Genomic DNA, 23,475 nt, shown 5'->3' on the forward strand with positions numbered 1-23,475 from the left:
TGAGGGCTGGGTATTTCAGGTATAAGGTGAGGATGGATCCTCAGATGTCCCAGCATGAACCGGCCACAGGGAGGCAGGGGCAGACACACCAATGGCTCCAGGTGGAGCAGGCAGGAAGGCCATCAGCCTCAGGGCCTCTTTCCCAATCCGAGCCGCTCCTCAAAGGCAGGGCCCGTCCACAGCTTCGATAAACTTATTTTGTTCCTGAGAAACCACCCTGGACCCCATGAAGTTGTTGTGTCCCAGGCCGGCCAAAGGCATAAAGTACTTCTCCCGCGATGACCTTTGCCACCAGCCTGGCTCCGTCTCACCTGGACCCTGGCCTCTCCCGCTCACTCCAGGAACAAGCTTTGTGGGCTCCTGGCGGGCGCTCCATCGGTGGAGACCCAAAGGACTATTAATAGTCCACAAAGGACCTGGGGGAATCATGAGGGAGGAGTTAATATGCTGTCTGTCAAGATGCTAAAATGACCTTTGACCTGGAAAAAGCTTGGGGAAAGGCATCCTCAGGTCAAAATAATTGTCTCCAAGGAGTCAAAGGAGCATCACGCAGGAGGCACCTGGGCTGGCAGCCATCCCTAGCACCACATGTGATTCTGGCTCCCTTGGACAGCTGGCCACTGGGTCTTTCCTAACTGGGTAATCCTGCCATTCAACTAAGAACCAAAAGTAGTTTTCACGGCCAGCGGCACCTGCTCCTTGGAAGAAGCGACCACAAGTGGAGAAGGGGGAAGAGTGCCTAAATGTGGCCAATGTGAGGGCTGCATATGGGAGAAGATGGGAAGTGAGGCAGAATGGACACACAAAGCTGGACGGCTCATGCAACGACCACTGTTTGTAGGGCCGTGCTGAGTGATGGGCCAGCTGGAGAAATGTCAGAGAAGGGGGCCCAGGGTCAGTGGGGTGTCTCTCTGCCCCTGCATGCCCCCCCCAATTGCCTTCACGGGCTCCTTCCCCAAAGACTGGCCCCACTTCATGGGTCTCCTCTTTCTTCGAAAGCCCCTCCTCATTCCCACTGCCCGCCCGTTGGGGAAGCTCTCCTCCCCCCTTCTCCAGCCCGTGACTGGTTCATGTGAACACAGTCCCCGTTCTCTGACTAGAATTCCTGGGAAGACAAGAACTGAGTCCTGCACCTCCAGCTCAGGGCCTACAGAACGGACCCTTAATATGTCTGTTGAGTCAAAGGGGGAAACCGAGACCCTCTTCTGGATTCTCCTAGGAACCGGACAGGATCGTTCCCCCTTAGGTGACTGACTTCCCAACAACAGGGCCAAGGCGGTGGGCAAGGGAGCTGCCCTCTCCCCACAACTGCCTCTTGGTTCTAGAGCCCTCCGGCCATTCTGGTGCCCACTGTGCCTCCTCCTCCCGCGTTCTAGAACTGCCTGCCCCCAGTGAGGTGTGCGGTCCGGTTCTGCTGCCATGCGCTGGCGTGACAGGATCTCGGTGCTCTTCTTCCCCCCGGGGGTGGTCCTGACGCTGGCGGCGTTGCTGCTCTTGATCCTGCACGTGAGCATCTTTGCCAATGACGTGCACCACTTCTGCATCACCCGCAACTTCAATTACATGAGCTTCCGCAGCACCATCATCCTCCTGGTGAGCGAGGGGGATGCAGGGGGCCGGGGCCAGGGCCGGTGGGACCCTTCCTACAGCTTGTGGGGGCGCCAGTTCTCACAGGTGATGAGCATCTGGTGGGCCTCCCTGGGGTCACTCTTCGCAGAGCTGATCAAAGACAGGATTCTGAAATGTTTTGCTCTGACCGTGCTGAGTAAGAACAGGGAACCTGAGAGTGGGGAGGCGGGAAGGGAGGCCGAGGGCAGGGGGAGGAGGGAGGGGGCGGCAACAGTGGACCCCACAACGAAGTCAGTCACCTAAGGGGGGGGGGGGGGGGGGGGGGGGGGGGGGGGGGGCGGAACTGGGGCCACTTCCAGCCCTCTCTTGCCCCAGTGCTCAACACGGCCATGTTCATCAACCGCCTGACCTTGGAGTTCCTCACCATCAACTACCGGGAGGAGAAGCACTGAGAGGCTGGTGAGGGGCCAGCGCCTGCGCCAGGGAAGGAAAGGCCTTGGCTCGATTTTAATAAAGTCTGTCATTTATTTTCAACACCACAGCTCTTCCTGAGGGAGAGGGAGTTTGGAGGGGAAAAGGTGGCTGGGAGCTGGTGCTCCGGGCCCACTCCCAAGGAAAAGCAGGTCAGGGGACAGGACTCAGCCCCAAGTGAGCCCCGGGACCTCAGTGGCAGAGGCCAAACAGCCCCTCATCCCCTCATGTTAGTGGGGCTTTAGTGTCTCAGGAGACAGGAGAGAGAAGGAGCGGGCTGGGGAGCCAGCAGGCCCTGCCCCACGGTGGCCACAACTCTCCTCCCCGCTCTGGGGGATTCCTAACAGAGGTGAGGAAGGGAGGAACGGGGCTCAGGCCGGGCCCACGCGGATGTGAGGGTTCATGAGAGGATCTAAGTTAGGGTCACTATCAGCCGCAGCCCGGCCCAGGCGGGACATCAGGACCAAGAGGGCCAGAAAACCCAGGGCTCCCAGCAGAAGCAGCAGCCCTGCCCTCTGCAGCATGGACAAGGGCCGTTTTCGGGACCCCGCTCGACTCCTAAAGGAGAAAAGCTGAGTCAGGGGCTGCCTTCCTCCATGTGGTCAAGGCACCCCCCCGACCTCCTCCTCCCCCTCAAAAGCACCAGGAAGTCTGCGCCCATTCTCCAAATGCTCATGTCCCTCTGGGTCAGCCCCTCCTGTGGTCCCATGGGTGTCCTCCCTGAGCCTGCAAACTGCCCACCCCGCGGTACCTGAGGAGTTGGGCCAGCCAGCCCAGGGCAGGCCTCCGGCGGTACTTGTCGTCATCACAGTCCCCGTGGGGGCCTGGGCCCCGAGCCCCCTCCCGTGTATCATATATTTTGCGAGGGGCAGAGGCTGTTGAGAGGGACCAGAGAAGAAAGCATAAGAGAGGGTGAGGGCACCCCTTTGGCCATTGCCCCCATCCTTCATCACAAGGAGGCACCAAGCCAGCGAGTAGGAGTCGGGATCTGACAACTACCCTTAGCCCTATTCAGGTCAAGGGGCAGGAGGCGGGGGTCTTTCCTCTCCTTCCGCTTCCCTCAGCTCCATCCCAACCACTGCCAAGGCAGGAGAGAGAGATGTTGGGGATGCACGTTCTTTCTCTCCAGCCCACGTCTTGTGATGAGCTGGTCGTTTCTAATGGAGGCCCTCCAGTCCCGCTGCCCTCGCCTGGATCCTGTCCCCAGGCCTTACCTGTCAGGGGCTCAGGGCCACCCATGTGGATTATGGAGTGCTGCTCCGGCCGGCCAGGGGAAGGAGGCGGCCTCGAGGACGTGCTGTAGAAGGTTGGCGTGACCGATGATGCGGTTTGTTCTTCCAGCCCTGAGGGGCTACTTGCTGAAGGCGGGAGAAAACCATGAGGAAGGGAATAAAGAACACTGGGGGTCTGGGAGTGGGAATGGAAAAGGCAGCGTCACTCACTATTGAAGGTGGACCAGTCGGAGAAGCTAGAAGTCTCCAGGGCCTCAGGGACTGGGGTCACTTCATCAATCTAGAGAAAGAAGACCAGACCCTTCAGAGCTGGCCAGCCAAGGCCCACGGCCCTCCCTCACCTTGCCCCAAGCCTCTCACCAGGGGAAGGCCCAGCCCAGCTCGGGCCCAGTTGACCGTTGCTAGCTTCTCCCGCAAAGCAGTTGCCACAGGGCCCGCGAGGTTGGCAGGGGGGAAAATGGGGCCACTGCAGCTGGGGCACTGGTAGCCAGCAGGGGCTGTGTTTCGAGGCAGCTGGGCAGCTCGTTCATTAAGGCATGACCAGTGGAACAGATCTTCCAAACAGAGGGGGAGGAAGGGAAACGACAAATGTCCAGCCAACCACCCTCCGAGTCCCTCCCACGGCTCCCCGAACACTACCCTTTCCAGCTTCCCTACGCCTGAATGAGATGAGAGCCGCCCGTTTCCAGGCCATGCCCACTGCCTCCCCGCCGATGGGAAATTTTGCACCCCCTAGCCCGGAACCCTCTACACTAGGCCCACAGAGAAAGCTTCCCTAACTACCTCGAATCCTCCTGAGGAATTACCTCAGAAAGCACATCACCCGACAAACATCTCAATACCTACAAAACTTTTGAACTCCTTCAAACCCCAATTAAACGTTTTTCTCTTAAACCTCTATGGCTACCGCCCCTCCTGGAGGTTTCACGTAGTCTACACTGAGAAGAGGCAACATGGCCCAATGGGCAGGGGCTTTGGAATCAGACTCCAGGTTCGAATTCAGCTCGGTCGCTCACAAGCTACACGGCAGGGAGCGAGTCACCGAATCTCAAGTGGGAAGAGGATGCTCGCGGCACCAACTCTACAGAGCTGGGAGATTCAATAGGAATTCGTGGAAAAAGCACCCTCGGAACTTGCAGCTGGAGCAGGGACTGATGGAGCCTGTGGCTGGGGGCGTTCCCTCTCCCAGTCCAGGCTGCCTTGGAGCCAGAAGGACTGAGGGACCCAGGCAGGGGGGCTTCCCCCCCCCCCTGCTGCCTTCATGAGACCCCCTGCCCAGCGGGAGCCGCTGGTTCTCCCTCCCCAGCAGGCCCTCCTGTCCCCCGGGCACGAGCTGGTCGGTGCCGGCCTCACCATAGCAAACAAGGCGAGTGGTCTCCCGAGTGGAGAGGAGGGTGTTGCACAGCCGGCAGTTGGGGTTGTAGTCGCTGTCCTGGAGCCACTGCAGGTAGGACTGTACGATGCACTGGGGGAGGGAGGGAGGAAGTCAGGGCGGGGCGGGGCAGCCCCCTCGGCAGGGTCCTCCAGGAGTCCCTTCCCCCCCATTCTCCCCAAGGCCCCGCCCCCACAGGAGCTTACCCCCAGCTCCCCCTGGGGTCCTGCCCCCTGTGGCCCCGCCCCCATTCTCCCCAAGGCCCCGCCCCCGCAGCCCTTACCCCCAGTTCCGCCTGGGGTCCTGCCCCCCCGTGGCCCCGCCCCCATTCTCCCCAAGGCCCCGCCCCCACGGGAGCTTACCCCCAGCTCCCCTAAGGTCCTGCCCCCGTGGCCCCGCCCCCATTCTCCCCAAGGCCCCGCCCCCACGGGAGCTTACCCCCAGCTCCCCTAAGGTCCTGCCCCCGTGGCTCCGCCCCCATTCTCCCCAAGGCCCCGCCCCCGCAGCCCTTACCCCCAGTTCCGCCTGGGGTCCTGCCCCCTGTGGCCCCGCCCCCATTCTCCCCAAGGCCCCGCCCCCACGGGAGCTTACCCCCAGCTCCCCCTGAGGTCCCCGCCCCCGGCGCTCACCTTGGCGTGGTTGGCCACCAGGCAGTGCTCGCATACGTTGACCCGGTGCTCGAAGCAGAACAGATTGGTCACCTTCCTCTTGGGGCACTTGCAGAGCCCCATGGTCTCCCGGGGGCTGCCCTGACCAGGGGGAAGGGAGGGTCACCTGGGAGCGGTGCCCCCGCCCCCTGAACAGGTACGAGCCCCGCCCCGACGAGGCCCCGCCCCCGGCGCCCCGCCCCCTCGAAGACCCCGCTCCTTCCCCCCCCCTCCGCGACACAGACAGACCCCAGGCCCGGGGCGTCCCCGAGCACACGAGCTCAGAGTCGGGCCGGGCCGGGAGGCCACGGCCGCGCTCACCGGGAGCCGTCGCTTCACCCCCTCCTGCGGCTCTTGTTACTCTTTTTGCTGCCACGTCTCTTCCGGGTGCGGCGCACGCTGATGACGCCACCACGGCCGCGCGCCTCCGCTTCCTCCACGTTCTCTCCTCCCCCAGGTGCCTGGGCTCTGCGCGTGCGCACTGATGGAGAGCGGTCCCACACCCGGAGACCCCGCCTCCTTCACCACAAACCCTTCCTCTGCGTCACTTCCGGATTGGCGGGTTTTTCGAACGTTCCGCGCTCTTCTCGGCCGGCAGCGGTTTCCCGTCGCGCGAGCGGGTTGAGATGTCGGCGAGACGGAGCCGGAGCCGCTCCGAGGCCGCGGGAGAGCGAGGGGGGGGTGGGGCGAGGCGCTCTGGTGAGCGGGAGGGCCCGGGGGGGGGGGGGGGGGGAGCGCGGTCCGAGGGGCTGGGGGCGGGGCTGCGGGGGCGGGTTCCCGCCTGCCCCTGGGCCTCCTGTTAATCACCCCCCCTTTCCCTCTTCAGACCCCGCGTCCCCGCCCCTTCAGGCTCCTGCCCTGAGGAGGTCCCAGCGGAAATCGGGATCGGAGCCGAACGCCCCTCCCCAGGTGAGCCCTTTTCCAGCCTATGCATCCAGGCCTGGGGACCCCGGCCCCCCATTATCCCCTTCCCCATCTCTATCTTGCCCCAAAGATGACCTCTGATCTTGCCTGCTTTCTTGTTCCAGCCTTCCACGCCTGCCCCCTGGAAAGCCTTCTCTCTGAGGAAGATAGGGCCCCGCCCACCCGCGGAGAAGCGGGCTCCGGAGACCCCCGCGAAGAGGAGTGAGCCCCGGACCCCTGAGGTGAGCCAGAGCCTGTACCCTCCAGCCCCTCCCCCATAATCCCCTTTGCCATTCTGCTGCTGGATACCGTTCCTCATCCTTGTCTGGACTAGGCCCCCAGCTCTGGAGTTCAGAAGTCCATCCCAGCCAAGAGGAGTGCTCCCCAGACTCCTGCGGAGAGGAGTGCTCCCCAGATCCCAGCCAAGAGGAGTGCTCCCCGGACCCCTGCGGAGAGAAGTGCTCCCCAGACCCCTGTGGAGAGGAGCGCTCCCCAGATCCCAGCCAAGAGGAGTGCTCCCCGGACCCCTGCGGAGAGGAGTGCTCCCCAGATCCCAGCCAAGAGGAGTGCTCCCCAGACTCCTGTGGGGAGAAATGCACCCCAGATCCCAGCCAAGAGGAGTGCTCCCCAGACTCCTGCGGAGAGGAATGCTCCCCAGACCCCTGCGGAGAGGAGTGCTCCCCAGACCCCTGTGGAGAGGAGCGCTCCCCAGATCCCAGCCAAGAGGAGTGCTCCCCGGACCCCTGCGGAGAGGAGTGCTCCCCAGATCCCAGCCAAGAGGAGTGCTTCCCAGACTCCTGCGGAAAAAAGTGCTCCCCAGACCCCTGTGGAAAGAATTGCACCCCGGACCCCCAGGCAGAGAAGTACACCCCAAACCCAGGCAGAAAAGAGCATTCCTGGGACTTCCATCGAGAAGGGTGCACCCAGCTCCCGGCCTAAGAGAAGTGGCCCCCAGATTCTCGCAGAGAGGAGTGTGCCCCAGACCCCCAAGGTGAGCCCTCTTCCCTGTGGCCCTGTCTTGTTCCCTCAGCCTCAGAACCAACCTCTATTAATCTTCTCCCTCAGGCTGCCTCCCCTGTAGCCAGAAGGGCCATCTCAGTGAAGAAGCTGGCGGCCAGGACCCAGGAGGTGAGCCCCTCCCCCCCCTTCCCAAGCCCTGGTGGTCTGTCCCACTGTTCTCCGTTTCTTTTCCCCTCACCCACGGCAATAGGCAGCTGAGCAGCACAATAAAGCCCTGAGTTCAAGTATAGCCCCATGTGTGCTTCGTGCAGTCCTAGGAAAGCCACTTGTTCTTTGTTCGCTTCGTGTTCCTCCACCTGTAAGATGGGGATGCCAGCGGCACCTTCTCTTACTGCTGTGATGATGTACATCCGCTTAATGTTTGAAGCGAATCCTGAAGCGGCCGTGTCTTTAAACTGAGGAGACTTTCCCAAGTTAAGTGGCAGGTGCTGGAGGACGCCCAGAGGCTTAGGCAGAGACACGCTCCTCCTCTCCGGGGCTTCCGTTTGGCCCGGGCTCTCCTTCATAGGCTTTTCCTGCAGCCCAAGGGTGGTCTCCATGAGGGAGATTGTGCCGCAGTCCCCATCTCTCCCCTCCCCTCCTCACACAGCCATGGCCAGCTCCCAGCCCCACCCCACCCCCTTGTCATTTCTCAGTCACAGAGTCCTGCTTCCCGGGGTGGCCGGTCTGCGACCAAGAGGAAGGGATCCCTGTCTGCAGAGGTGAGGCCTGGCTCCGGGGAAAGCTCCAGGTTTGCGTCTCAGAGAAGGTCCAGGGCAAGTGCTGCCCATTACACGACTTGTGCCCAAGCGCTTCCCGTTACATGACTTGTGACCGAGCCTCTCCGTTTCATCTGCCCCCTAACCTCCCTCACTTGCTCTCTCGCCCCCATCTCCCCAGAATTCTTTGGGGTGCCTCCATTCACAAATGCCCCCAGTCTGGGTAGAACAGCTTCCACGTGACATCACTGGCACGTGGTGTGAACCTTTGTTCTGTTTTTGTCACCACTTTGTGCCTTGTGCCCCCAGCCGGACAGGGCAGGAGCCGGGAACACGGCAAGTGCTTTCTGTCAAACGGGTGTCGTGTGTGGACAGAAAGGGGAGTTAGGGACGGGGCCATCTGAGAGACAAGCGGCAGCTTAAACAGGCTTGTTGGGCTCCCCCTGAGCTTCCGGCCAAATGGCAACAAGGGACCTCCCAGTGCTGGGCAGGTGGTTCATGCTTGAAGTTGGGCACTGAGAACAGGAGGTAGGGTGGCACCTATCTAGCTGGGCTAGGGTATGAATCCCCCTGAGAGAAACAATGGGAAATGGGGGGGGGGGCGCAGCAAAAGGCTTGAGTGCCATGGGTAAGTGTTTGTATGTTATTGAGTAAACCAGTAGAGTCAGGGAAACACCATGGACTTGGAGCTCAGCCAGGCTGACGTCTCTGCCCCCGTCCTCCCTCCCCTCGTGGAGTTGGAGGCTGAGGCCCCCCAGGTACTCAGCAGGGGATTGCAGGGGCCCCCAGGCCCTGCTCACAGAGCTCCAGCCGCATTCTCTCACTCTTTGGCATCCCAAGCCCTTCTTATCCTCCCGCTGACTGTCCTCCATAATCTAACCCTGGCGCCAGGCTCCGGCCTCAGCTTGGCTCACTTCTGCCTCTTGGTTTTCTCCTGTCTACATGGGGCCTCTCCGGACTCCCACAATGAGACTCTCCCTTTGGGAAGTTTCCATCCGTATGGACGGCCCAGTCTCATAGAGCCGGGGACTTTTAGACACTGGGCATTTGGTGGTGGTCCTGGAAACCCGGGGGGGGGGGGGGGGGGGGGGGGGGGGGGGGGGGGGGGGGAGGAAAGGAGCGTCAGGCCCGCCCACCCATAGGTGACAGGCCGGAGAACCAGGTGCTGGCTTTGCCCCTGGAATCAAGGGAGGGGGAGGAAGGGCCCGTGTCTGTAGAGCCCTCCCCCATGCCTTTCCCTTTCCTCTGCCTTCCTCCTACAGGTTACACTTTCAGAGAAGGAGAACTCGCCCCCTCTGCAGGAAAACGTCTCCCTTCATAAAGACAGCTCTTCTCTCACCGCAGGCCCAGCTCCAGAAGTGACCCCCACAGTGTTAGGCCCTCTGACCCCTAATGTCACCAGGCCACAACTAATGGATGCCAGAGACCTGGAGATGTCCAGGAAAGTTCGTCGTTCTTACAGCCGCCTCGATGAGCTAGGCTTGGGCTCTACCTCGACGCCCAACTACCAGCGCCGTTCCTTCTTTGGCTTTGAAAGGCTGCTCTCAGGAGAGGAGCTGGAGAATGTCTCCCCGGTGGTGAAGGAGCCGAAGCAACCAACAGTGGCCTCCAGCACAGAGGCCTGGGGGCCAGACTCCATCCTCCCCGGCATCCCCATGACCAAGGAGAAGCGCCGGAAGAGGAAGGTGCCCGAGATCCTGGTGAGCACTTCCCCCAGCTTGTCGGCTGACCCCCCAAGCCGGGAGGCAGGTGCTGCCTCTCCCCATCCCAGGCAGCTCCAGTTCCCATGAGTCTCCTTCCCCTGAGCTTCCCTGTGGAGCCAGGGCCAGTCTTGGTCTATATGACGGTGCTGGGAGGGGGCTCCGGTCCTGTCACTGTCCCACCCTCCTGGAGACAGAATCCACTTAGCAGGGATCCTTAAAATGAGGTCCAAAGCGGGGATCCCCGTCCCTGAGAGGGGATCTGACCAGGCAGAGGATGGTGGGAATCTCTCTTCCCTCCTGCTGAACGTCTGCCTGCCACTTAAACTCTCCTTAGCATCCTGACTGCCGCATCTCCCCTTTAACTGACCCTGAGCTCATAGCTCACCCACTCCCCATCTCTGCTTTTGGGGGGCTCGGCTCAGTGATCCCCAGTAGGGGGTTTTGCATTTCTTTGGACAAGATATATCTTCCGCAGCCCCTTTGAGCCTTTTTGGATCCGACTTAGGACATCCATCGTGTTAGCTATGGCTCGGGCCAGCCCGTCCCCCATCTGCTACTCCTGCCCTTGTCCAGATTGCCGATAAACACATGGGGGGGGTGGTGCCAGCGAGGGCTCTTGGGCCCTCGCCATCCGGGGATGATTCTGCTGTCACCCCTCCGCGTGGAATGCCTCGCCCTCCTCGGTATTCTGTACTCGGGCATTTACCTGGTCTCACGGCTCGAAGGCAAGGCTGGTGGGGCCCCTGCTTGAGGAAGCCAAGCTGGCCCCTTGTGGTCACACCCACAAACCTTCCCTTTAATCATGCGCCAGGAAGCAAAGTGAAGCCCTTCTGGATGTGACCAGGCCTGGCTGCGCCTCTTGTGGCCGTGGTCCTGCCTCTGCCAAAAGGAAGGCGTTTCACGCCAGCCTCGGCCGCCACGTTCTCCTGGGCCTCGGCCCCCTGGGGCAGTTGTGGGCCTCTCCCCACTTCCTCCCGTGTCTTGGGTTTGTCCTCCATAAACCGGCCGGGGTCTGGCTTCCCCATTTTGACGGTCGTTCTGTGTAGAGTCCAACCTTCCGTCCCTCTTGTCATCAGGCCACAGGCCCTTCAGCTCGTCTGATGCCGCCGCTCTCCAGTCCCTGCTCTGGGTCCTTGTCCCGCCTATCTTTGTGCAGCCTCAGCTCCTGGCTGGGCTGCTCCCCGCCTCTGCTCATGAATTCTCCTTTACTTTGGGGACTCTCTTGGGCGGGTTGTAGTCTTCTCCCCAGAGGGATGGCACAGCTCCTGGGTGTGGCATCAGGGTGCCCAGCTTCCAGCCTTAGCCTGTCCTTGTCTACAAGGGCCCAGGGTCCTTGTGAAAGGCTCCTGGCTCATCTCCAGTCCCAAGGAAAGCTTGGGGGAACCGTTCCTTCCCCCTTCTGCTGGTCAGTCAGACCATGGGAGCCCGGGACGCTCCTCTCTCACCCTTGGGCCTTTCCCTCTTCTCTGTCCCCCCAACACTCCCCATCCCCCCCACCCAGACCTTACCCCCCTGCCTCATGGTTTTCTTGTGCCAGGCTGTACTCACCTGCTACTAGATCTCTTGTCCCTTCCCAACATCCCCTCTGCTCCCACCCCATGACTTCTGGGCAGGGAGGGGCCCTGAGGGCCTCGTTCTTCCAGATCGGAGTCCTCTGAGAATTACTGATGCTTCCTTTCTTGTCATTCACTCCCTCTGAAGTGTCTGAGAGAGCTGCTCGGCTGGGGGGGGGGGGGTGTCTGTTGGCCATCTTCCCCCCTGCTCACCTACCCCCTCTCATCCCTGCAGAAGTCCGAGCTGGATGAGTGGGCTGCCGCCATGAACGCCCAGTTTGAGGCTGCCGAGAAGTTTGATCTCCTGGTGGAGTGAGGTGGACGAAGAAGATCTCTGGACTGTATCGCTCCTTCCGTGTACATAGTGTTCCTTTGTTCACCCTTTTCTATCACTCTAGACTGCCCTTGTCTGCCCTTCTCCTGCGGGACATTGGCACCTGCCCTCTGGGCCCCCGGGTCCCTGTGCCCTGTGGGCACTGGAAGGCTGCCGGGGTGGAGGCATCGCCGAGGACCGGTAGCGGCCGTGCAGACAGCGGTTGGGCCCATCCCGGTGTCTTTGGACTTCTCGAGGTGCCTCATTTCCTCTTTCCCAGGTTTTAGCCAGGAAGAATTAAGGTGGTGGTCGGAAAGTGTGGAGGTGGCAGGAGGCCGGGCTGTCTGGGAAGGGAGCTGGGGGGTGGAGCAGGGTCCCTGCTGCAGAGCTGCTTCCTCCAGCTCTGTCTTCTCACTCTGCCTCCCTGTCCTCGGCCTTCCCTTAGTCCCCACCAGTTTTCCTGTGGCGGGGAAGGCCCTGTTGTTCCTGGGAGGCAGGGGCGGGTCACCCAGCCAGGGCCTGTCTGGGCATTTATTTTAAGGGCTTCCTCCCCCAGGGTGCCCAGGCCGCTGAGGTCAGCAGCCACAAGGGGGATGGCGTTGTGCTCCCCTCCAGGACCGGCCCCTGCTGGTTCCTTCTGAAGAGACAGTTAGTGAACCAAAGGGACAGATGCACTGGGTCAGAGTGAATCACCCCTCACCCCTCTTAGATGATCTTTCTGGAGGAGGGTCTGCAGAGAGGAAGTCCCCGCTGTCCCAGCAGCACAAGGGGGGTGAGGTGATTGCTCCCGCTGACCACCAGGTGGCACTGCTTGCCCTTCCTGATGTGTGGGCTCAGCCTTGGCCGGGGGGTCAAACAGATGGACCCAAATGAAGAGTATTGATGATTTGCTTTATCCTGTGAAATGTTCCCCAGTTCTTTTTTAATCTGGCTTATACGTTGGTGAATCAGTGTGGTCTCTGACCAAAACCCAACTTCAGATCAAGAGGAGGATGCGCCAAGGCTGGGCTGCAGAGATGTCTGCCAGGGCCAGGGGAGCCCGGAGGCACCAGAGCTGGTCCCCAGGCCCAGCTCGTGCCGTCTCCTGCCTCCAATCATGTGAGGCTCAGCACAGACAGGTCTGCCCTGCAGACACGCCCCTGTTGGGCAGGAATAAGGCCAGCCCCGAAGTACGTCCTGGCCCACGGCAATGTGTCCCCGTGCACCATCAATCCAGAAGGGATGCAGTTGGGGAGGGGAGCTGGAGCCGGGTCACGTCACTGCTGGTACACACAGCGCCCTTGTGCAGAGATGGCTGCCCTGTGTGCCCAGGCCAGAGGCGAGAAGCAATCGTTAGAAACCTCAGTAAGGACTCGCCCTCTTCCCCAGTGGGGCCCAGCGTTGTATTCATTAGGAGAAGGTGGAGGTTTTGTTTTAAAAGCTGAATAAACCGCTTACTTCCATCTCTGCTTTATGTCTGGTTTCATGGAGGTCGGTCCTGGGCCTGTGGGCCCACCTAAGGTCAATGCAGTACGAGGGGCAATTGAGGAAATAACTCTTCCAATGATACTTGCCTCCAAGCAGCTTACACTGTTGGGGGGATGAGGGGGTCAGCATGAAACAGAGCTTCCAAGGAAAATGGAGGGTTAAGAGGTCAGGAGACTGTCCTGGACAGGAAGGACATGGGCCTGAAGGCAAGAGGCAGGATTGGTGGGCACGAGGAACAGCACCACGGCCGGCCTGGCCATCCCGAGGGCTCCACCAAGGCCGAGGACTAGTTCTGGAAGGCGTTATGTGACCGATGAGCCCTCTGTGATCCTGCGCATGGGAGATTATTGAGTGGGGGAGCGGCGCCGTCAGACCCAGTGCAAAGAACCATTCCAGACCATTAGGAGCCTGTCTGCCAGGGCCATCTGGGAGGTTCTGATCCAATCCAAAAGGCAGCCGGTGCAAGCGTCCCCTCCAAGGTCAGAGGCTAGAGGGGAGGTCAGCACTCAATAAATGTCAGTGAAGGTATTGACATAACCAAGCCTATTCCACACTTGGCAAGTGTTCAGGAGAATATCGATGAGCTCCAGCTCACGGCTGTTCTCCCAGACTCCGGGCAGGGGAGGGAACACGGAGAGGGGGAGGCCAGAAGGAGGTCAGAGCCCCAGAGGACGGCTTTGTTGTATACACGGCAGACACCATGAGCCAGAGGTTGGGGTCCTGGGCCAGGGGTGCTCCGGGAGTGGCTGAGGGCAAACTGAAGGTCCTAGAAAAGTTCTTCCAGCCTCCGGGGGCCTGGGCACAGGAATCCTCACAGAGCTCGCCGTCTTCCCTGGGCTCCTCGGGCAGCCCCCCCAAACTGGGCAGGGGACCGCTGATTGGCGGCCGGGGCCTGGGGGAAAGGCTCCGGTTTTCCGCTTTCCTTGATGAGGTAACGCAGAGGGTGCTGAGTCCTGCTCAGCTCCGGGCTCTGGGCTGGAAGGGAGCTCTGGACCAACTGGCATACTCTCCTCCCCAGGAAAGACAGAGGGCAAAGCCCCCGAGCCAGGTAAGAGGAGGGGAGGGGAGGGACCCTGGGAGAGGCTGCTCCTGCTATCCCTGCCCTGGGCCACCCCGGCCCTGTTTGTTTTTTAGCCGACTTCCCTGGAGGAGCAGCTGTCTGAGACGCGGACGCCCCCGGATCTGCCTGAGCCAGCAGGGTGAGTGGAGGTGTGGGAGTCGGGGGGCAGCTCATCACCCCTGCGGGCTCTCTCCCAGTCTCCCACTCCCGCCCCCCATGGTCTCGCTCCCTCCAGGAGCCTCATTCCACATTTACTCAGCGTCTCCCCGGGCACAGCCCGGTCCCGAATGGCCCCAGCCCTAGAGCTCGGCCGGCCAGATGGAGACACAATCCAGGATGATTGAGACGTGCTAAACGCAGCGGGGAGAGCAAATCCACGTGCGCCAGCATGTGGCGGTGGGAGAGCAAGGACGGGGGGCATCGGGGGCTCTGTGGAGCAGGGGACGTCTTATTTCATTAGAGCTGCGGGCCCACGGGCTTCCCTCAAGCCCGCCTCCTCTTCCCAGGGGCTCCCTGGGCATGGGGTCCACAGAAGAGGATGGGGATCCCAAGCTCTACCTGTGGCAGGTGTGGGAGGAGCTGATGACCCTGAAGGAGCAGTTCCTGAGGTGAGGCCGGATGGAGGAGTTGGGCCCCTTTCAGCTGTGGGGGGGCAGGGAGGAGGGGGGCAAGCCCAGGTTAAGGACCCTGCAGGCAGCGCTGTCAGTCGGGAAAAGCCGGGGCCGAAGCCGAAGCGCCGAGTCCAGACGGGGGCTCTGATGTGAGGGAGGGGGAGCGAGTCTCCTGGCCTTGGGTCTGGCTCGGAATCCTGCGGCCCGTATGAACTTCAGTCTGTCTGTGCAGGGATAAAATGGACTCGCCCGACCCAGCAGGGCCGGGAGAAAAGGTTTTGGGGTGACCCCGGCCGGGGGAGGCCGACCTCTGGGCGGGCACGGAGCGGCCCACAAACCCGTCAGCCGCCCGCCGGGGCTTCAGGGTTTCAGGGAAGCGAGGGGAGGGATGGAGCAAGGCCGGAGATCGGCCAGTGGCCACGGCCCCGGAGAAGACGGAGGGGCTGGAAGGGGGATGAGATGGCAGATATGGAGGGAGGTGCTGGGGCCCGGGGCCCTCCCCCGGGACGTTACGCTGTGGATCCTTCCTTGGCCACAGCCAGTATCCCAGAGGTTCGGACAGCGGGGGAGAGGGGGGGAGAAGCCCTTCAGAGAAGCCCCCCGCCGTCCGCAGGGAGGGAGGGAGGGAGGGACTCTGAAGGGCTTGTCCCCCCCCCACCCCAGGCTGCAGGAGGACTTGGCCAGCACCCACAAGGCCCACCAAGAGCTGGAGGAGAAACTCCAAAGCCTGGTGAGGCCCTGGGGAATCGGGAGGGGGCTGGGGCCGTCCTGGGGAGGGCGGAGGTGGCGGACAGCCAGCCCCGGCTCCCCCCCAAGCTCACGCTCATCCCCCTCCAGGTCTCCAGGTTGGCCTCCAGGCCCCCAGGACCTCCTGTGTTCTTTCTTCTGAACGAGGCTCCCAGCTGCTCCCCGGTCTCCCCCATGCCCTGGGTGAGCCCAGAGCTGTGGGAGGGGGAGGATGGGGGGGGTTCTGGGCGCCCCCGAGAGGGAGGGGCTGGTCCCCTGCGAGAAGGCTCCACGCCAGGGCTCTGTGTCTCACCCTCCTTAGTGTCCCCAATAAAACCTTAGCCGTCCCCACACCCGCCGTGAGCCTGTGTCTGGGCGGGAGGGGGAACAACCCCCTGGATTCTGGCCCCAGCCCCTCCCATCCTGCAGAAGTGATTCTAGGGCAGGGACACTCACTGAGAGATAAGGCTGAGATTGAAGAGATAGGAGCCTGGGAGAGGCTCCCCCCCCCCAGGAGATAAGGCTCCGTCCTATCCCAGAAGCCAAAGCTGTGAATCATGGAAAAAGAGGGCCCCGGCCCAGCCCTGAGACTCAGGGTTCCCCTCGGCAGGGGGAAGAGTGTAAGCTGGGAGGGCCTGGGGGAAAAGCACTTCCCACATGGTGCTACTGGGAGCACTGGGAGCTCTGGGGGCCTCGGTTTCCCCATCTATAGAACAGTTGCTCCTCCCTCTGAGGTCTTTTCCAGCTCCTGCTCTATGGCCCTTCACTGCTTTGGTTCAGGGCAGCCATTTCACTCTGGCCGGGCCTTGGGGTCAGGTCACGGGGCTGTCCAGAGGAGGACCCTCAGCTCGTAAGAACTGACCCTGAAGGAGCCGGCCTGGTGGGGGGTGGGGGAGGGGGAGGAGGGAGAGGGAGGAGGAAGGGGAGGAAGGTGCTGGGGGGAGGGGAGACAGGCCTTCACCTTCCATTGGTACTGGCTTCCTCCGGCTTCAGCAAGGCCCCTGGGGGGAAGGGGCAGCCATCCAGGTGGCAGAGGCCACACTCAGGCCCCCTCCCCGGCCTTTTGCACAACCAACCCCACTTTCCCCCTTGTCCTGGGGTTAGGGGGAGGGGGAAGGGCTAGGGGAGTGGAGGTCTGCCAGTCTACAACCCCTGAGATGGGAGCCATGCCCCGCAGTCACCTTAAGGCACCCCAAAGTTAGACGAGGGGAGAGTTTGAGGGGCCAGGGGCAGACAAGGTGGGAGACGCTGGTCCGAGGCAATGAGACTCATTGGCTGTATCCCCACCCACCCTTAGCAAGGTGGCAGACCACCTCTGAGGCTCCAAACCTCAGTTTCTCCCTTTGTGGAGAAAGTGGGGGACAAGCCAAGTTCACAGGGGACTGGAGTGTAGTTTTCCTCCGTCCTTCATCCATGAGGCTGGGATTTCAGGGTGGTGTTCGTCAAGAAGCACCAGTTGTTTTCAGGGCACTGCCTGGAGCCTTGAGACCAAAGATGGAATCCCTCCTCTGGAGAAACTCAGGGGGCGAGTACAAGTAAGTATCGGGCATCCAGAGGCTCGTCGAACCTCAATTTTTTACAGCAGGGTTACCCAAAAGGCTCCTCCAGGTTCAAGGTATCCTGTGAGTCTGGATCCACCAAAAACCAGTGCTCACGAGCCCCCGCTGATCATTCACACTGACATCGGTCAACCAGAGGACACAATTCTAAGCAAAGGATGGTAGATTTAGAGCTGGAAGGGGCCGAGGGGGTGACCTGGGCCAAGTCCTGTCTTCGACATTACGAAACCGAGCCCCATCAAGACCTTTTCACACTTTGATCTCCCTTGGGAGTTCACTAATAAAGAGGGAGTGATCAAGGGAAAGGAGCCACCCAGAGTGCTCAAGGACAGTCCCAGGAGGAAGACACTGGGGAAAGATCAAGAAGATCTCATGGAGAAGCTGGCATCTGAGCCTTGAAGGAGGAGAAGGATTTGTCCGGGGAAGGGAAACGCGTGGGGAGCTGGGAAAAGGGCAGATAAGTCAGCTTGGCTAGAACGGACGGAGATTGTTTGAGGAGGAGGAACGGGAAGTATCTGGAAAGTGGGCAGGCTCGGATTGGGAAGGCTTTAAAGAAAGCTGAAGTTTATTCCATCCTAGAGACAATAGGAAGCCCCCGAAGGTGACACAGTGGAGTCAGGAGGATCTGACTTCAAATAAATCCACTTTCAGAAAGTGTCTGCCTGTTTCCTCCTGTAAAACGGGTCTAGGGCAGTTAGGTGATGGAGTGGCTGGAACAGCAGACCTGGAGTCAGAAGACTCATCTCCCCAGCTTCCCATCCGGGTGACTGCACAAGTTACTTTATCCTGTTTTCCTCAGTTTCCTCATCTGTAAACAAGCTGGAGAAGGAGATGGCAAACCCCCTCAGTAGCTCTGCCACAAAAAACCCTAAGTAAGTTCCCGAAGGGTGGAACCCAGCCGAACAACAATAATAACAAAATGGGGATAATACCACCTATCTTGAAGGGTTGCTGGAGAATGACCTGGAGAAGGAAAAACAGGAGAAAGAAAAAACAAATAAGAAAAACAGATGAAAATCCAATGCTTTCATCCATGTTTTTGTAGAGTAGACTCTAGAAACATTTTGGGTCTTTTTAATAATTTAAAAACTGTTCAATACAATTAGTTCGGGGCAGCCAGGGGGCGCAGTGGGTAGAGCACCAGCCTTGAAGTCGGAAGACCTGAGTTCAAATATGATCTCAGACACTTAACACATCCTAGCTGTGTGACCCTGGGCAAGTCATTTAACCCCAATTGCCTCAGCAAAAAAATAAAAAATATATAAATATATATTTATAAAATAAATATATAATGCAAAATATATTTTATATAAATAAAATAAAAGTATAAATACAATTAAGATTTAGTATTCTACCTATTGGCAAATTTAATGACATCAGAAGTTGGCAAACGTTGGGTGAAAGGATTGTAAAGTTTCATTTAAATGGGAACAGAGGGAAGAAATAAACCCCTTCAGTATCTGCCACGAAAACCCCACGTAGCTTCACAAGAGATATTTAGTACACATGTGTAATAACAACAAAGTGGGGTAATGATGCTACCAGGGACCGGGAAGTGTTGTTGTGAGGAATAAATCAAGATAATTGGAAAGGGTTTAGCCCCATGCTTGCACTTACTCATTCCTACTCCCTCCCTTCTTCCTAGGAAAGTTGTTGAGCAGGGCAATGACTTAATTAGACAGGAATGTTTTGTTTTTTAATTAATTATTTTTATTAGCATTTTATTTTCCCCAATACATACAAAGACAATTTTCAACATTCACCTTTGCAAAATGACCCAAAAAAATTTTCCTTCTCTCCCTCCCCTAGATGCAAATAATCCAATATATAGTAAATGTGCAATTCTTCAATACCTATTTCCACAGTTATGCTGCACAAGAAAAATCAGTTGATCTGATTTTTCTTGCACAACATGATGGAGATGGAAATGTTTACTGGGGGAAGGAGAAAAAAAATCAGAATACAAAGTTTTGCAAAAGTAAATGTTGAAAACTATGAATGTTTTGAAAATAAAAAGCTGTGTGACCCTGGGCAAGTCACTTAACCCCAATTGTGGGGGGGGGGGATGTTTTGTTTTAAAAAGTCAGATCAAAAGCAAGGAAAACATGAGAAAGGAAAACAAACAAACAAACAACTGCCATAAAGAAATTTTATACTTCAATACACATTTTGCAGAGGGAGTGCAACTGAATAAAACCCTAAAAGACATTTTGGGTCTTTTTAATAAATTAAAAACACCGTTAAATACAATTAAGATTTACTATTCTGCTTACTGGCAAATTTAATGGCATCGGAAGTTAGCAAAAGCTGGTTGGAAGGGTTCTAAATATAGTTTAATTTAAATGGGAACAGAGGGAAGAAAATAGCCTTTTAGTTCAGAGGGCATGCTTACAAGTGTTTAGTAAACTATTGCCTTTGTAAAAAAATTAAAAATAAATAAAAAGGGAGGGGGTAGAAAAGAAAGAAAAAAGTGGGGAAAAACCATGAAATTGAGCATGCCTCCATAGTTCTGTCTCTGAATGCAGATGGCTCTTTCCATCACACATCTACTAGAACCTAGACGGGATCTTTAACAAGGTAATTTTGGCAGTTGTGCGCCAAGTCTCCAAAGAGAGTGTGGGGACTGCAGCAGGGTCCTCATGATGTGATAAACACGAGGGTGTCAAGATTAGGAGGGAAGGGCTGCTGGGAAGGAGAATTAAGCCAACCCGAGAGACCTGTTGAACTGCGCTTGGTGATGGAGAGGGATCAACCGAGATCGATTCCGGAGCTGAGACTCTGGCTGCTCCAAAGGACAAAGGGGTCTCTGTCCAGCAGGGCTCCCCATATGAGGAAGGCTGGTTCCTGTAGTCACAGTGATGAGGACAAAACCAAAAGCCTGTCCCAAACAAACTTCAGTGGATTTACATTCTCTAGAAGAAACTCCAGAGAAAGACTCTTTTCATACACAAACCTATATGGTCCCACATCCTCTGAAAGCAGGAAGAAAGATAAAGTACGCATCTCTTCGGATGCAAAACTTAAATGGCTTTGCCTATTCCTTTCTATTGTTCTGTTCCTGTATAAAACAAAACAAGTTTCTAGAAAATGTCTCTTCGCAAATCATTTGAGATTGCCCACCATCTATAGTGGGGGCGGGGGGGGGGGGTAGTTCAAATTTCCTGGGATAATTTGCATTGCTGGGGGTTCTGGGAGCTCTGAGGACTAGTCTGTAGTGGGACACCATGCAGATGAAATCCTGTTTGTTTTGATTTTTTTTTTTTTTTTTTTGACAAATTGTCCTCTTACGAGAGGGCTTTTCATTGTGGTCCCTTTCTAGAGACATCTAAGAAAGGTTATGCTATAGAATTGCGAAGTTTTTCGGGCTTTGTGGCAAGAATGGGTCAGTTTTTCTCTTCCATCCCTGGAGATTTTCCATTGGGCTGTCTCTTGAGAAACAGGAACAAATTTGGCTTAAAAGATTTACAATGGAAAAGGCTCATCCATTTTTGTAATACTGTCCGGCCTCACTCTAAGTTAGACAACCATGAGGCGTGGCCAGTTAATGGCTCTATCAATTTCACTACTATCAGAGAATTGGACTTTTTTGCAGGAAACAAGAGAAATGGACCGAAATTCCCTATATTCAGGTCTTTGTGGGTCTCTCCCAGGATCCTAGATTATGATTAATTTGCAGGATGTTGCTGGCTAAGTTTACTGTGGAGGAACTGGAGAAAGAAGCTGATCCTCTGAATGCCTCTATCCTTTCTACTCCTTTGGAGGTGCAGGGAGCATCTGCCCCCCCCTCACGGCCCTCGGCTGGTCGCTCCTAATTTGCCTCCAAAGCCGCCCCCTTATCAGACAGAGGTTCCTGGATCTCACGCTCTCCGACCTTTCCCTCCTTCCCCTCCCCCAGAGCCGGACTCGGGCTGGGGCTCCTCTGCTGCTCAGTCCTTCTCGAGAAGTGGCACTCCCTCCTCCTCCAGCTGGTCTGGTCCCAAGCCTCCACCCTCCTCCCCCTCCCCCGAGCCTGATGGCATCCCAGCTGTGGCCTGATCGCATCCCAGCTGTGGCTCGGGACTCTGGTTCGGGGACCTCTTCTAAACTTTGCCCCCTAAGGGAAGTGGCCAGCCCGGGGTGGGACGGACACTTAGAGTACAGGTGCCCTTTTCCATGTTGGATCTTTCCCAGATTAAGAAGAAACTGGGCAGATATTCTGAGGATCCCACTGTGGGGTTTAGAGCGGTTACTCTCCAGTTCGATCTGTCCTGGGGAGACGTTAACATCCTTCTCTCTACTTGTTGTACCACAGAGGAGAAAAAGAGCATCTGGGACCTGGCCCAGAAGTGTGGAGACGAGTTGGCCGTCACCTCCCCCGGTAGATATCAAGCAGGGGCTGCAGCAGTGCCTGTTGCAGACCCCAGGTGGGACTATCAGCAGGGGAGCGAGGATAGAGAAAAAAGGGATCATTTCCTAACCTGCCTCATTGAGGGTACATGAAAAAGGGGATTAAAAGCAGGAATTGATGATGTTTAGAGAAGTCACCCAAGCAGCTGATGAGAATCCCGCTTATTTCAGGGTTTCGTAGAACAAATAGAAACATACCAACTCTAGATCCCACTTCAGAGGGGACTGCTGTCCTCGGCATGCATTTTATCAGCCAGTCTTCCTCAGATATCAGACGGAAGCTGCAGAAATTGGAACTAGAGCCCCAGACTCCCATGAATCGATTAGTGGAAATCCCCTTTCCAAGGGTCCCCAAAGCTTGTGCTTTAGGTGCAATCAGCCTGGCCACTGGGCGAAAAACTGCCCTCAGAAGAGCCGGCCTCCAGGCCCTTACCCAGATACAAACGGGAAGGACACCGGAAGAGCGACTGCCCGGAGAAGGGGAGAACCACGGCCTCCAGCCTCGCCAGGCCAGGACTGACGGGGCCCTGGGCTTGGCTATGGCCTTCCTACCTCCATCATCAAAGCCGAGCCCAAGGTGACCTTGGACGGAGAGAGGGGCCAGTCCTTCTTTGACACTCGGCTCTTTTCTCTCCGTTCTGCTCGAGCATTCGGGTCCTACTCGTCCCTCTCCCCATAAGGGGATGGGAATTGAAGGGAATCTTAGAAATTATTTGGAAACCCTCCCCCTGCCTTGCCGCTGGGGGACCTATGGTTTCCACATTCATTCTTACTTATCCCCTCCTGTCCCAGCCCATTGATGGGTAGGGACTTGATGACAGAAATTCAGAGCCCACTGGTGAGGCCTCCTTGACAATCTCTCAGCACCCTCCATATTTCCACATCTCTGGGAAAATCTGGGGGAAATAGACTCTTCCATGTGAATTGGGCATCCCTGGGAGAGTCTCACAGGCCACCCAGCCCTTATCAGATTAAGGGATCCCGTGTATTTCCTCATAGGTGCTACTACCCAATTAAGTGGAAGATAGGATAGGCTACAGCCTTGATCGATGTTCCTTTAAATTCAGATTCCTGATTCCTCACACTTTGTAATACTCCGATTCTTTCTGTCAGAAAGCCCAACGGAGATTACCGGCTAGTGCAGGATCTTAGGGCGATTAATGAAGCGGTTGTCCCAATCGTCCCATAGTGGCCAACCCGTATACCATTCTCGCACAAATTCTAGGGAATACACAATGGTTTTCCACCCTGGACCTTAAAGATGCCTTTCACCCCTCACATGAGGACTCCGAGAATACTTTTGCTCGAATAGTTTGGTGTAGCCATCAACTTGACTGAAGTTGCTCCCAGGCTTTGGACAGCCTTGCATTTATTCACCAAGCCCTAGTTAGCTAAAGATCTGCAGGACCTTAATCTGTCCATAAGTATTCAGGCCAATATGTGATGATATATTACCTTGCAGCCCGACCAGAGAGGAGTCTCTGATAGCGGTAAGTCAAGGAAGACCCAAAACTTCTAGTCTCGGAGGGTACAGGGTCCTCAACAAAGGGCCCACGTCAGTCCCCGCCACTCAGTCAAATATTTGGTCACAATCTCACCTCCACTTCTCGGTCGCTAACTGAGGAGAGGAAAGAGGTTATTTTAAGCCTCCCAGATCTTGGCTCAAAAAAGCAACTGAGAACCTTTCTGGGCATGGCTGGTTTCTGCAGCATCTGGATTCCTAATTTTGGGGATTATCGCCAGACCAGACCCTTCTATGATTCTATTCAAGGTCCTGATAACCTTCCTCTTGAATGGGGACTGGAGCAGGTCAAAGGTTTTAAAACCCTGAAAGCCAAAACTGACCTCTGCTCCTGCTCTTGCCCTGCCTAACTCACAGAAACTTTTCGCTCTGTATGTAGATGAGAGGTGTGGACAGGCGTTGGGAGTCCTTACTCAGCTTCTAGGGCCCGACCCCAGACCCATGGCTAATTTTTCAAAGAAGCTGGACTCAGTTTCCCTAGGATGGCCTTCCTGTCTCAGAGCAGCGGCTGCCACAACCCTGTTAATTGAGGAAGCCTCCAAACTGACCCTGGGTCAGCCATTAGAGGTTTTAACCCCACACAGAGTCCAAAGCATTTTAGAAGCCAAAGGGCATCAGTGGCTCTCGAGTGGGAGGCTTACTAAGGACCAGGCTCTGCTGCTG

The 23,475-nt window shown here is 57.4% G+C and overlaps 4 protein-coding genes across 6 annotated transcripts; 3 read left to right on the top strand and 1 right to left on the bottom strand.

Annotated features, from left to right (window-relative positions):
* Positions 1–1,069: 1,069 nt before the first annotated feature.
* Positions 1,070–2,103, top strand: TMEM262 (transmembrane protein 262). Of its 2 annotated transcripts, XM_012552821.3 has the most exons (3): positions 1,070–1,593; positions 1,666–1,765; positions 1,945–2,103. In XM_012552821.3, the coding sequence occupies exons 1-3, from the start codon at positions 1,420–1,422 to the stop codon at positions 2,019–2,021; spliced, it is 351 nt and encodes a 116-aa protein (XP_012408275.1). In that variant the 5' UTR covers positions 1,070–1,419; the 3' UTR covers positions 2,022–2,103. The 2 variants fall into 2 exon arrangements, with proteins under 2 accessions (XP_012408275.1, XP_031799212.1); XM_031943352.1 differs by having other exon boundaries at positions 1,070–1,765.
* On the bottom strand, positions 2,071–5,734 carry ZFPL1 (zinc finger protein like 1). Of its 2 annotated transcripts, none has more exons than XM_012552823.3 (8): positions 5,613–5,734; positions 5,274–5,388; positions 4,626–4,737; positions 3,633–3,826; positions 3,483–3,552; positions 3,255–3,398; positions 2,792–2,915; positions 2,071–2,598 (listed from the first exon to the last, which is right to left on the bottom strand). In XM_012552823.3, exons 2-8 carry the CDS (start codon positions 5,373–5,375, stop codon positions 2,412–2,414), a joined length of 933 nt encoding a protein of 310 aa, XP_012408277.1. In that variant the 5' UTR covers positions 5,376–5,388; positions 5,613–5,734; the 3' UTR covers positions 2,071–2,411. The 2 variants fall into 2 exon arrangements, with proteins under 2 accessions (XP_012408277.1, XP_003774166.1); XM_003774118.3 differs by having other exon boundaries at positions 5,274–5,393; positions 5,613–5,732.
* CDCA5 (cell division cycle associated 5) lies at positions 5,694–13,139 on the top strand. Its single transcript, XM_031943641.1, has 9 exons — positions 5,694–5,748; positions 5,784–5,990; positions 6,118–6,200; positions 6,320–6,436; positions 6,529–7,185; positions 7,260–7,322; positions 7,850–7,915; positions 9,175–9,612; positions 11,404–13,139. The coding sequence occupies exons 1-9, from the start codon at positions 5,694–5,696 to the stop codon at positions 11,482–11,484; spliced, it is 1,767 nt and encodes a 588-aa protein (XP_031799501.1). The 3' UTR covers positions 11,485–13,139.
* Positions 13,140–13,185: 46 nt separating this feature from the next.
* On the top strand, positions 13,186–16,155 carry LOC111721498. The gene is made up of 5 exons (XM_031943354.1): positions 13,186–13,996; positions 14,104–14,147; positions 14,515–14,616; positions 15,283–15,349; positions 15,457–16,155. The coding sequence occupies exons 1-5, from the start codon at positions 13,649–13,651 to the stop codon at positions 15,685–15,687; spliced, it is 792 nt and encodes a 263-aa protein (XP_031799214.1). The 5' UTR covers positions 13,186–13,648; the 3' UTR covers positions 15,688–16,155.
* The last annotated feature ends 7,320 nt before the right edge of the window (positions 16,156–23,475 follow it).

The sequence above is a fragment of the Sarcophilus harrisii genome, chromosome 6, assembly GCF_902635505.1.
Source record: "Sarcophilus harrisii chromosome 6, mSarHar1.11, whole genome shotgun sequence".
Taxonomy (NCBI): Eukaryota; Metazoa; Chordata; class Mammalia; order Dasyuromorphia; family Dasyuridae; genus Sarcophilus; species Sarcophilus harrisii.

Coding starts and splice junctions, on each gene's coding strand:
- TMEM262 (XM_031943352.1), top strand. CDS start 1,420: ATGCGCTGGCGTGACAGGATCTCGGTGCTCTTCTTCCCCCCGGGGGTG. Junction 1,766..1,944: donor TTTTGCTCTGACCGTGCTGA/GTAAGAACAGGG, acceptor CTCTTGCCCCAG/TGCTCAACACGGCCATGTTC.
- ZFPL1 (XM_012552823.3), bottom strand. CDS start 5,375: ATGGGGCTCTGCAAGTGCCCCAAGAGGAAGGTGACCAATCTGTTCTGC. Junction 3,553..3,632: donor CTGGGCTGGGCCTTCCCCTG/GTGAGAGGCTTG, acceptor TTCTTTCTCTAG/ATTGATGAAGTGACCCCAGT. Junction 2,599..2,791: donor TGGCTGGCCCAACTCCTCAG/GTACCGCGGGGT, acceptor TTTCTCCTTTAG/GAGTCGAGCGGGGTCCCGAA.
- CDCA5 (XM_031943641.1), top strand. CDS start 5,694: ATGACGCCACCACGGCCGCGCGCCTCCGCTTCCTCCACGTTCTCTCCT. Junction 5,749..5,783: donor CACGTTCTCTCCTCCCCCAG/GTGCCTGGGCTC, acceptor ACTGATGGAGAG/CGGTCCCACACCCGGAGACC. Junction 7,916..9,174: donor AGGGATCCCTGTCTGCAGAG/GTGAGGCCTGGC, acceptor TTCCTCCTACAG/GTTACACTTTCAGAGAAGGA.
- LOC111721498 (XM_031943354.1), top strand. CDS start 13,649: ATGAGCCAGAGGTTGGGGTCCTGGGCCAGGGGTGCTCCGGGAGTGGCT. Junction 14,148..14,514: donor GATCTGCCTGAGCCAGCAGG/GTGAGTGGAGGT, acceptor TCCTCTTCCCAG/GGGCTCCCTGGGCATGGGGT. Junction 15,350..15,456: donor AGGAGAAACTCCAAAGCCTG/GTGAGGCCCTGG, acceptor ATCCCCCTCCAG/GTCTCCAGGTTGGCCTCCAG.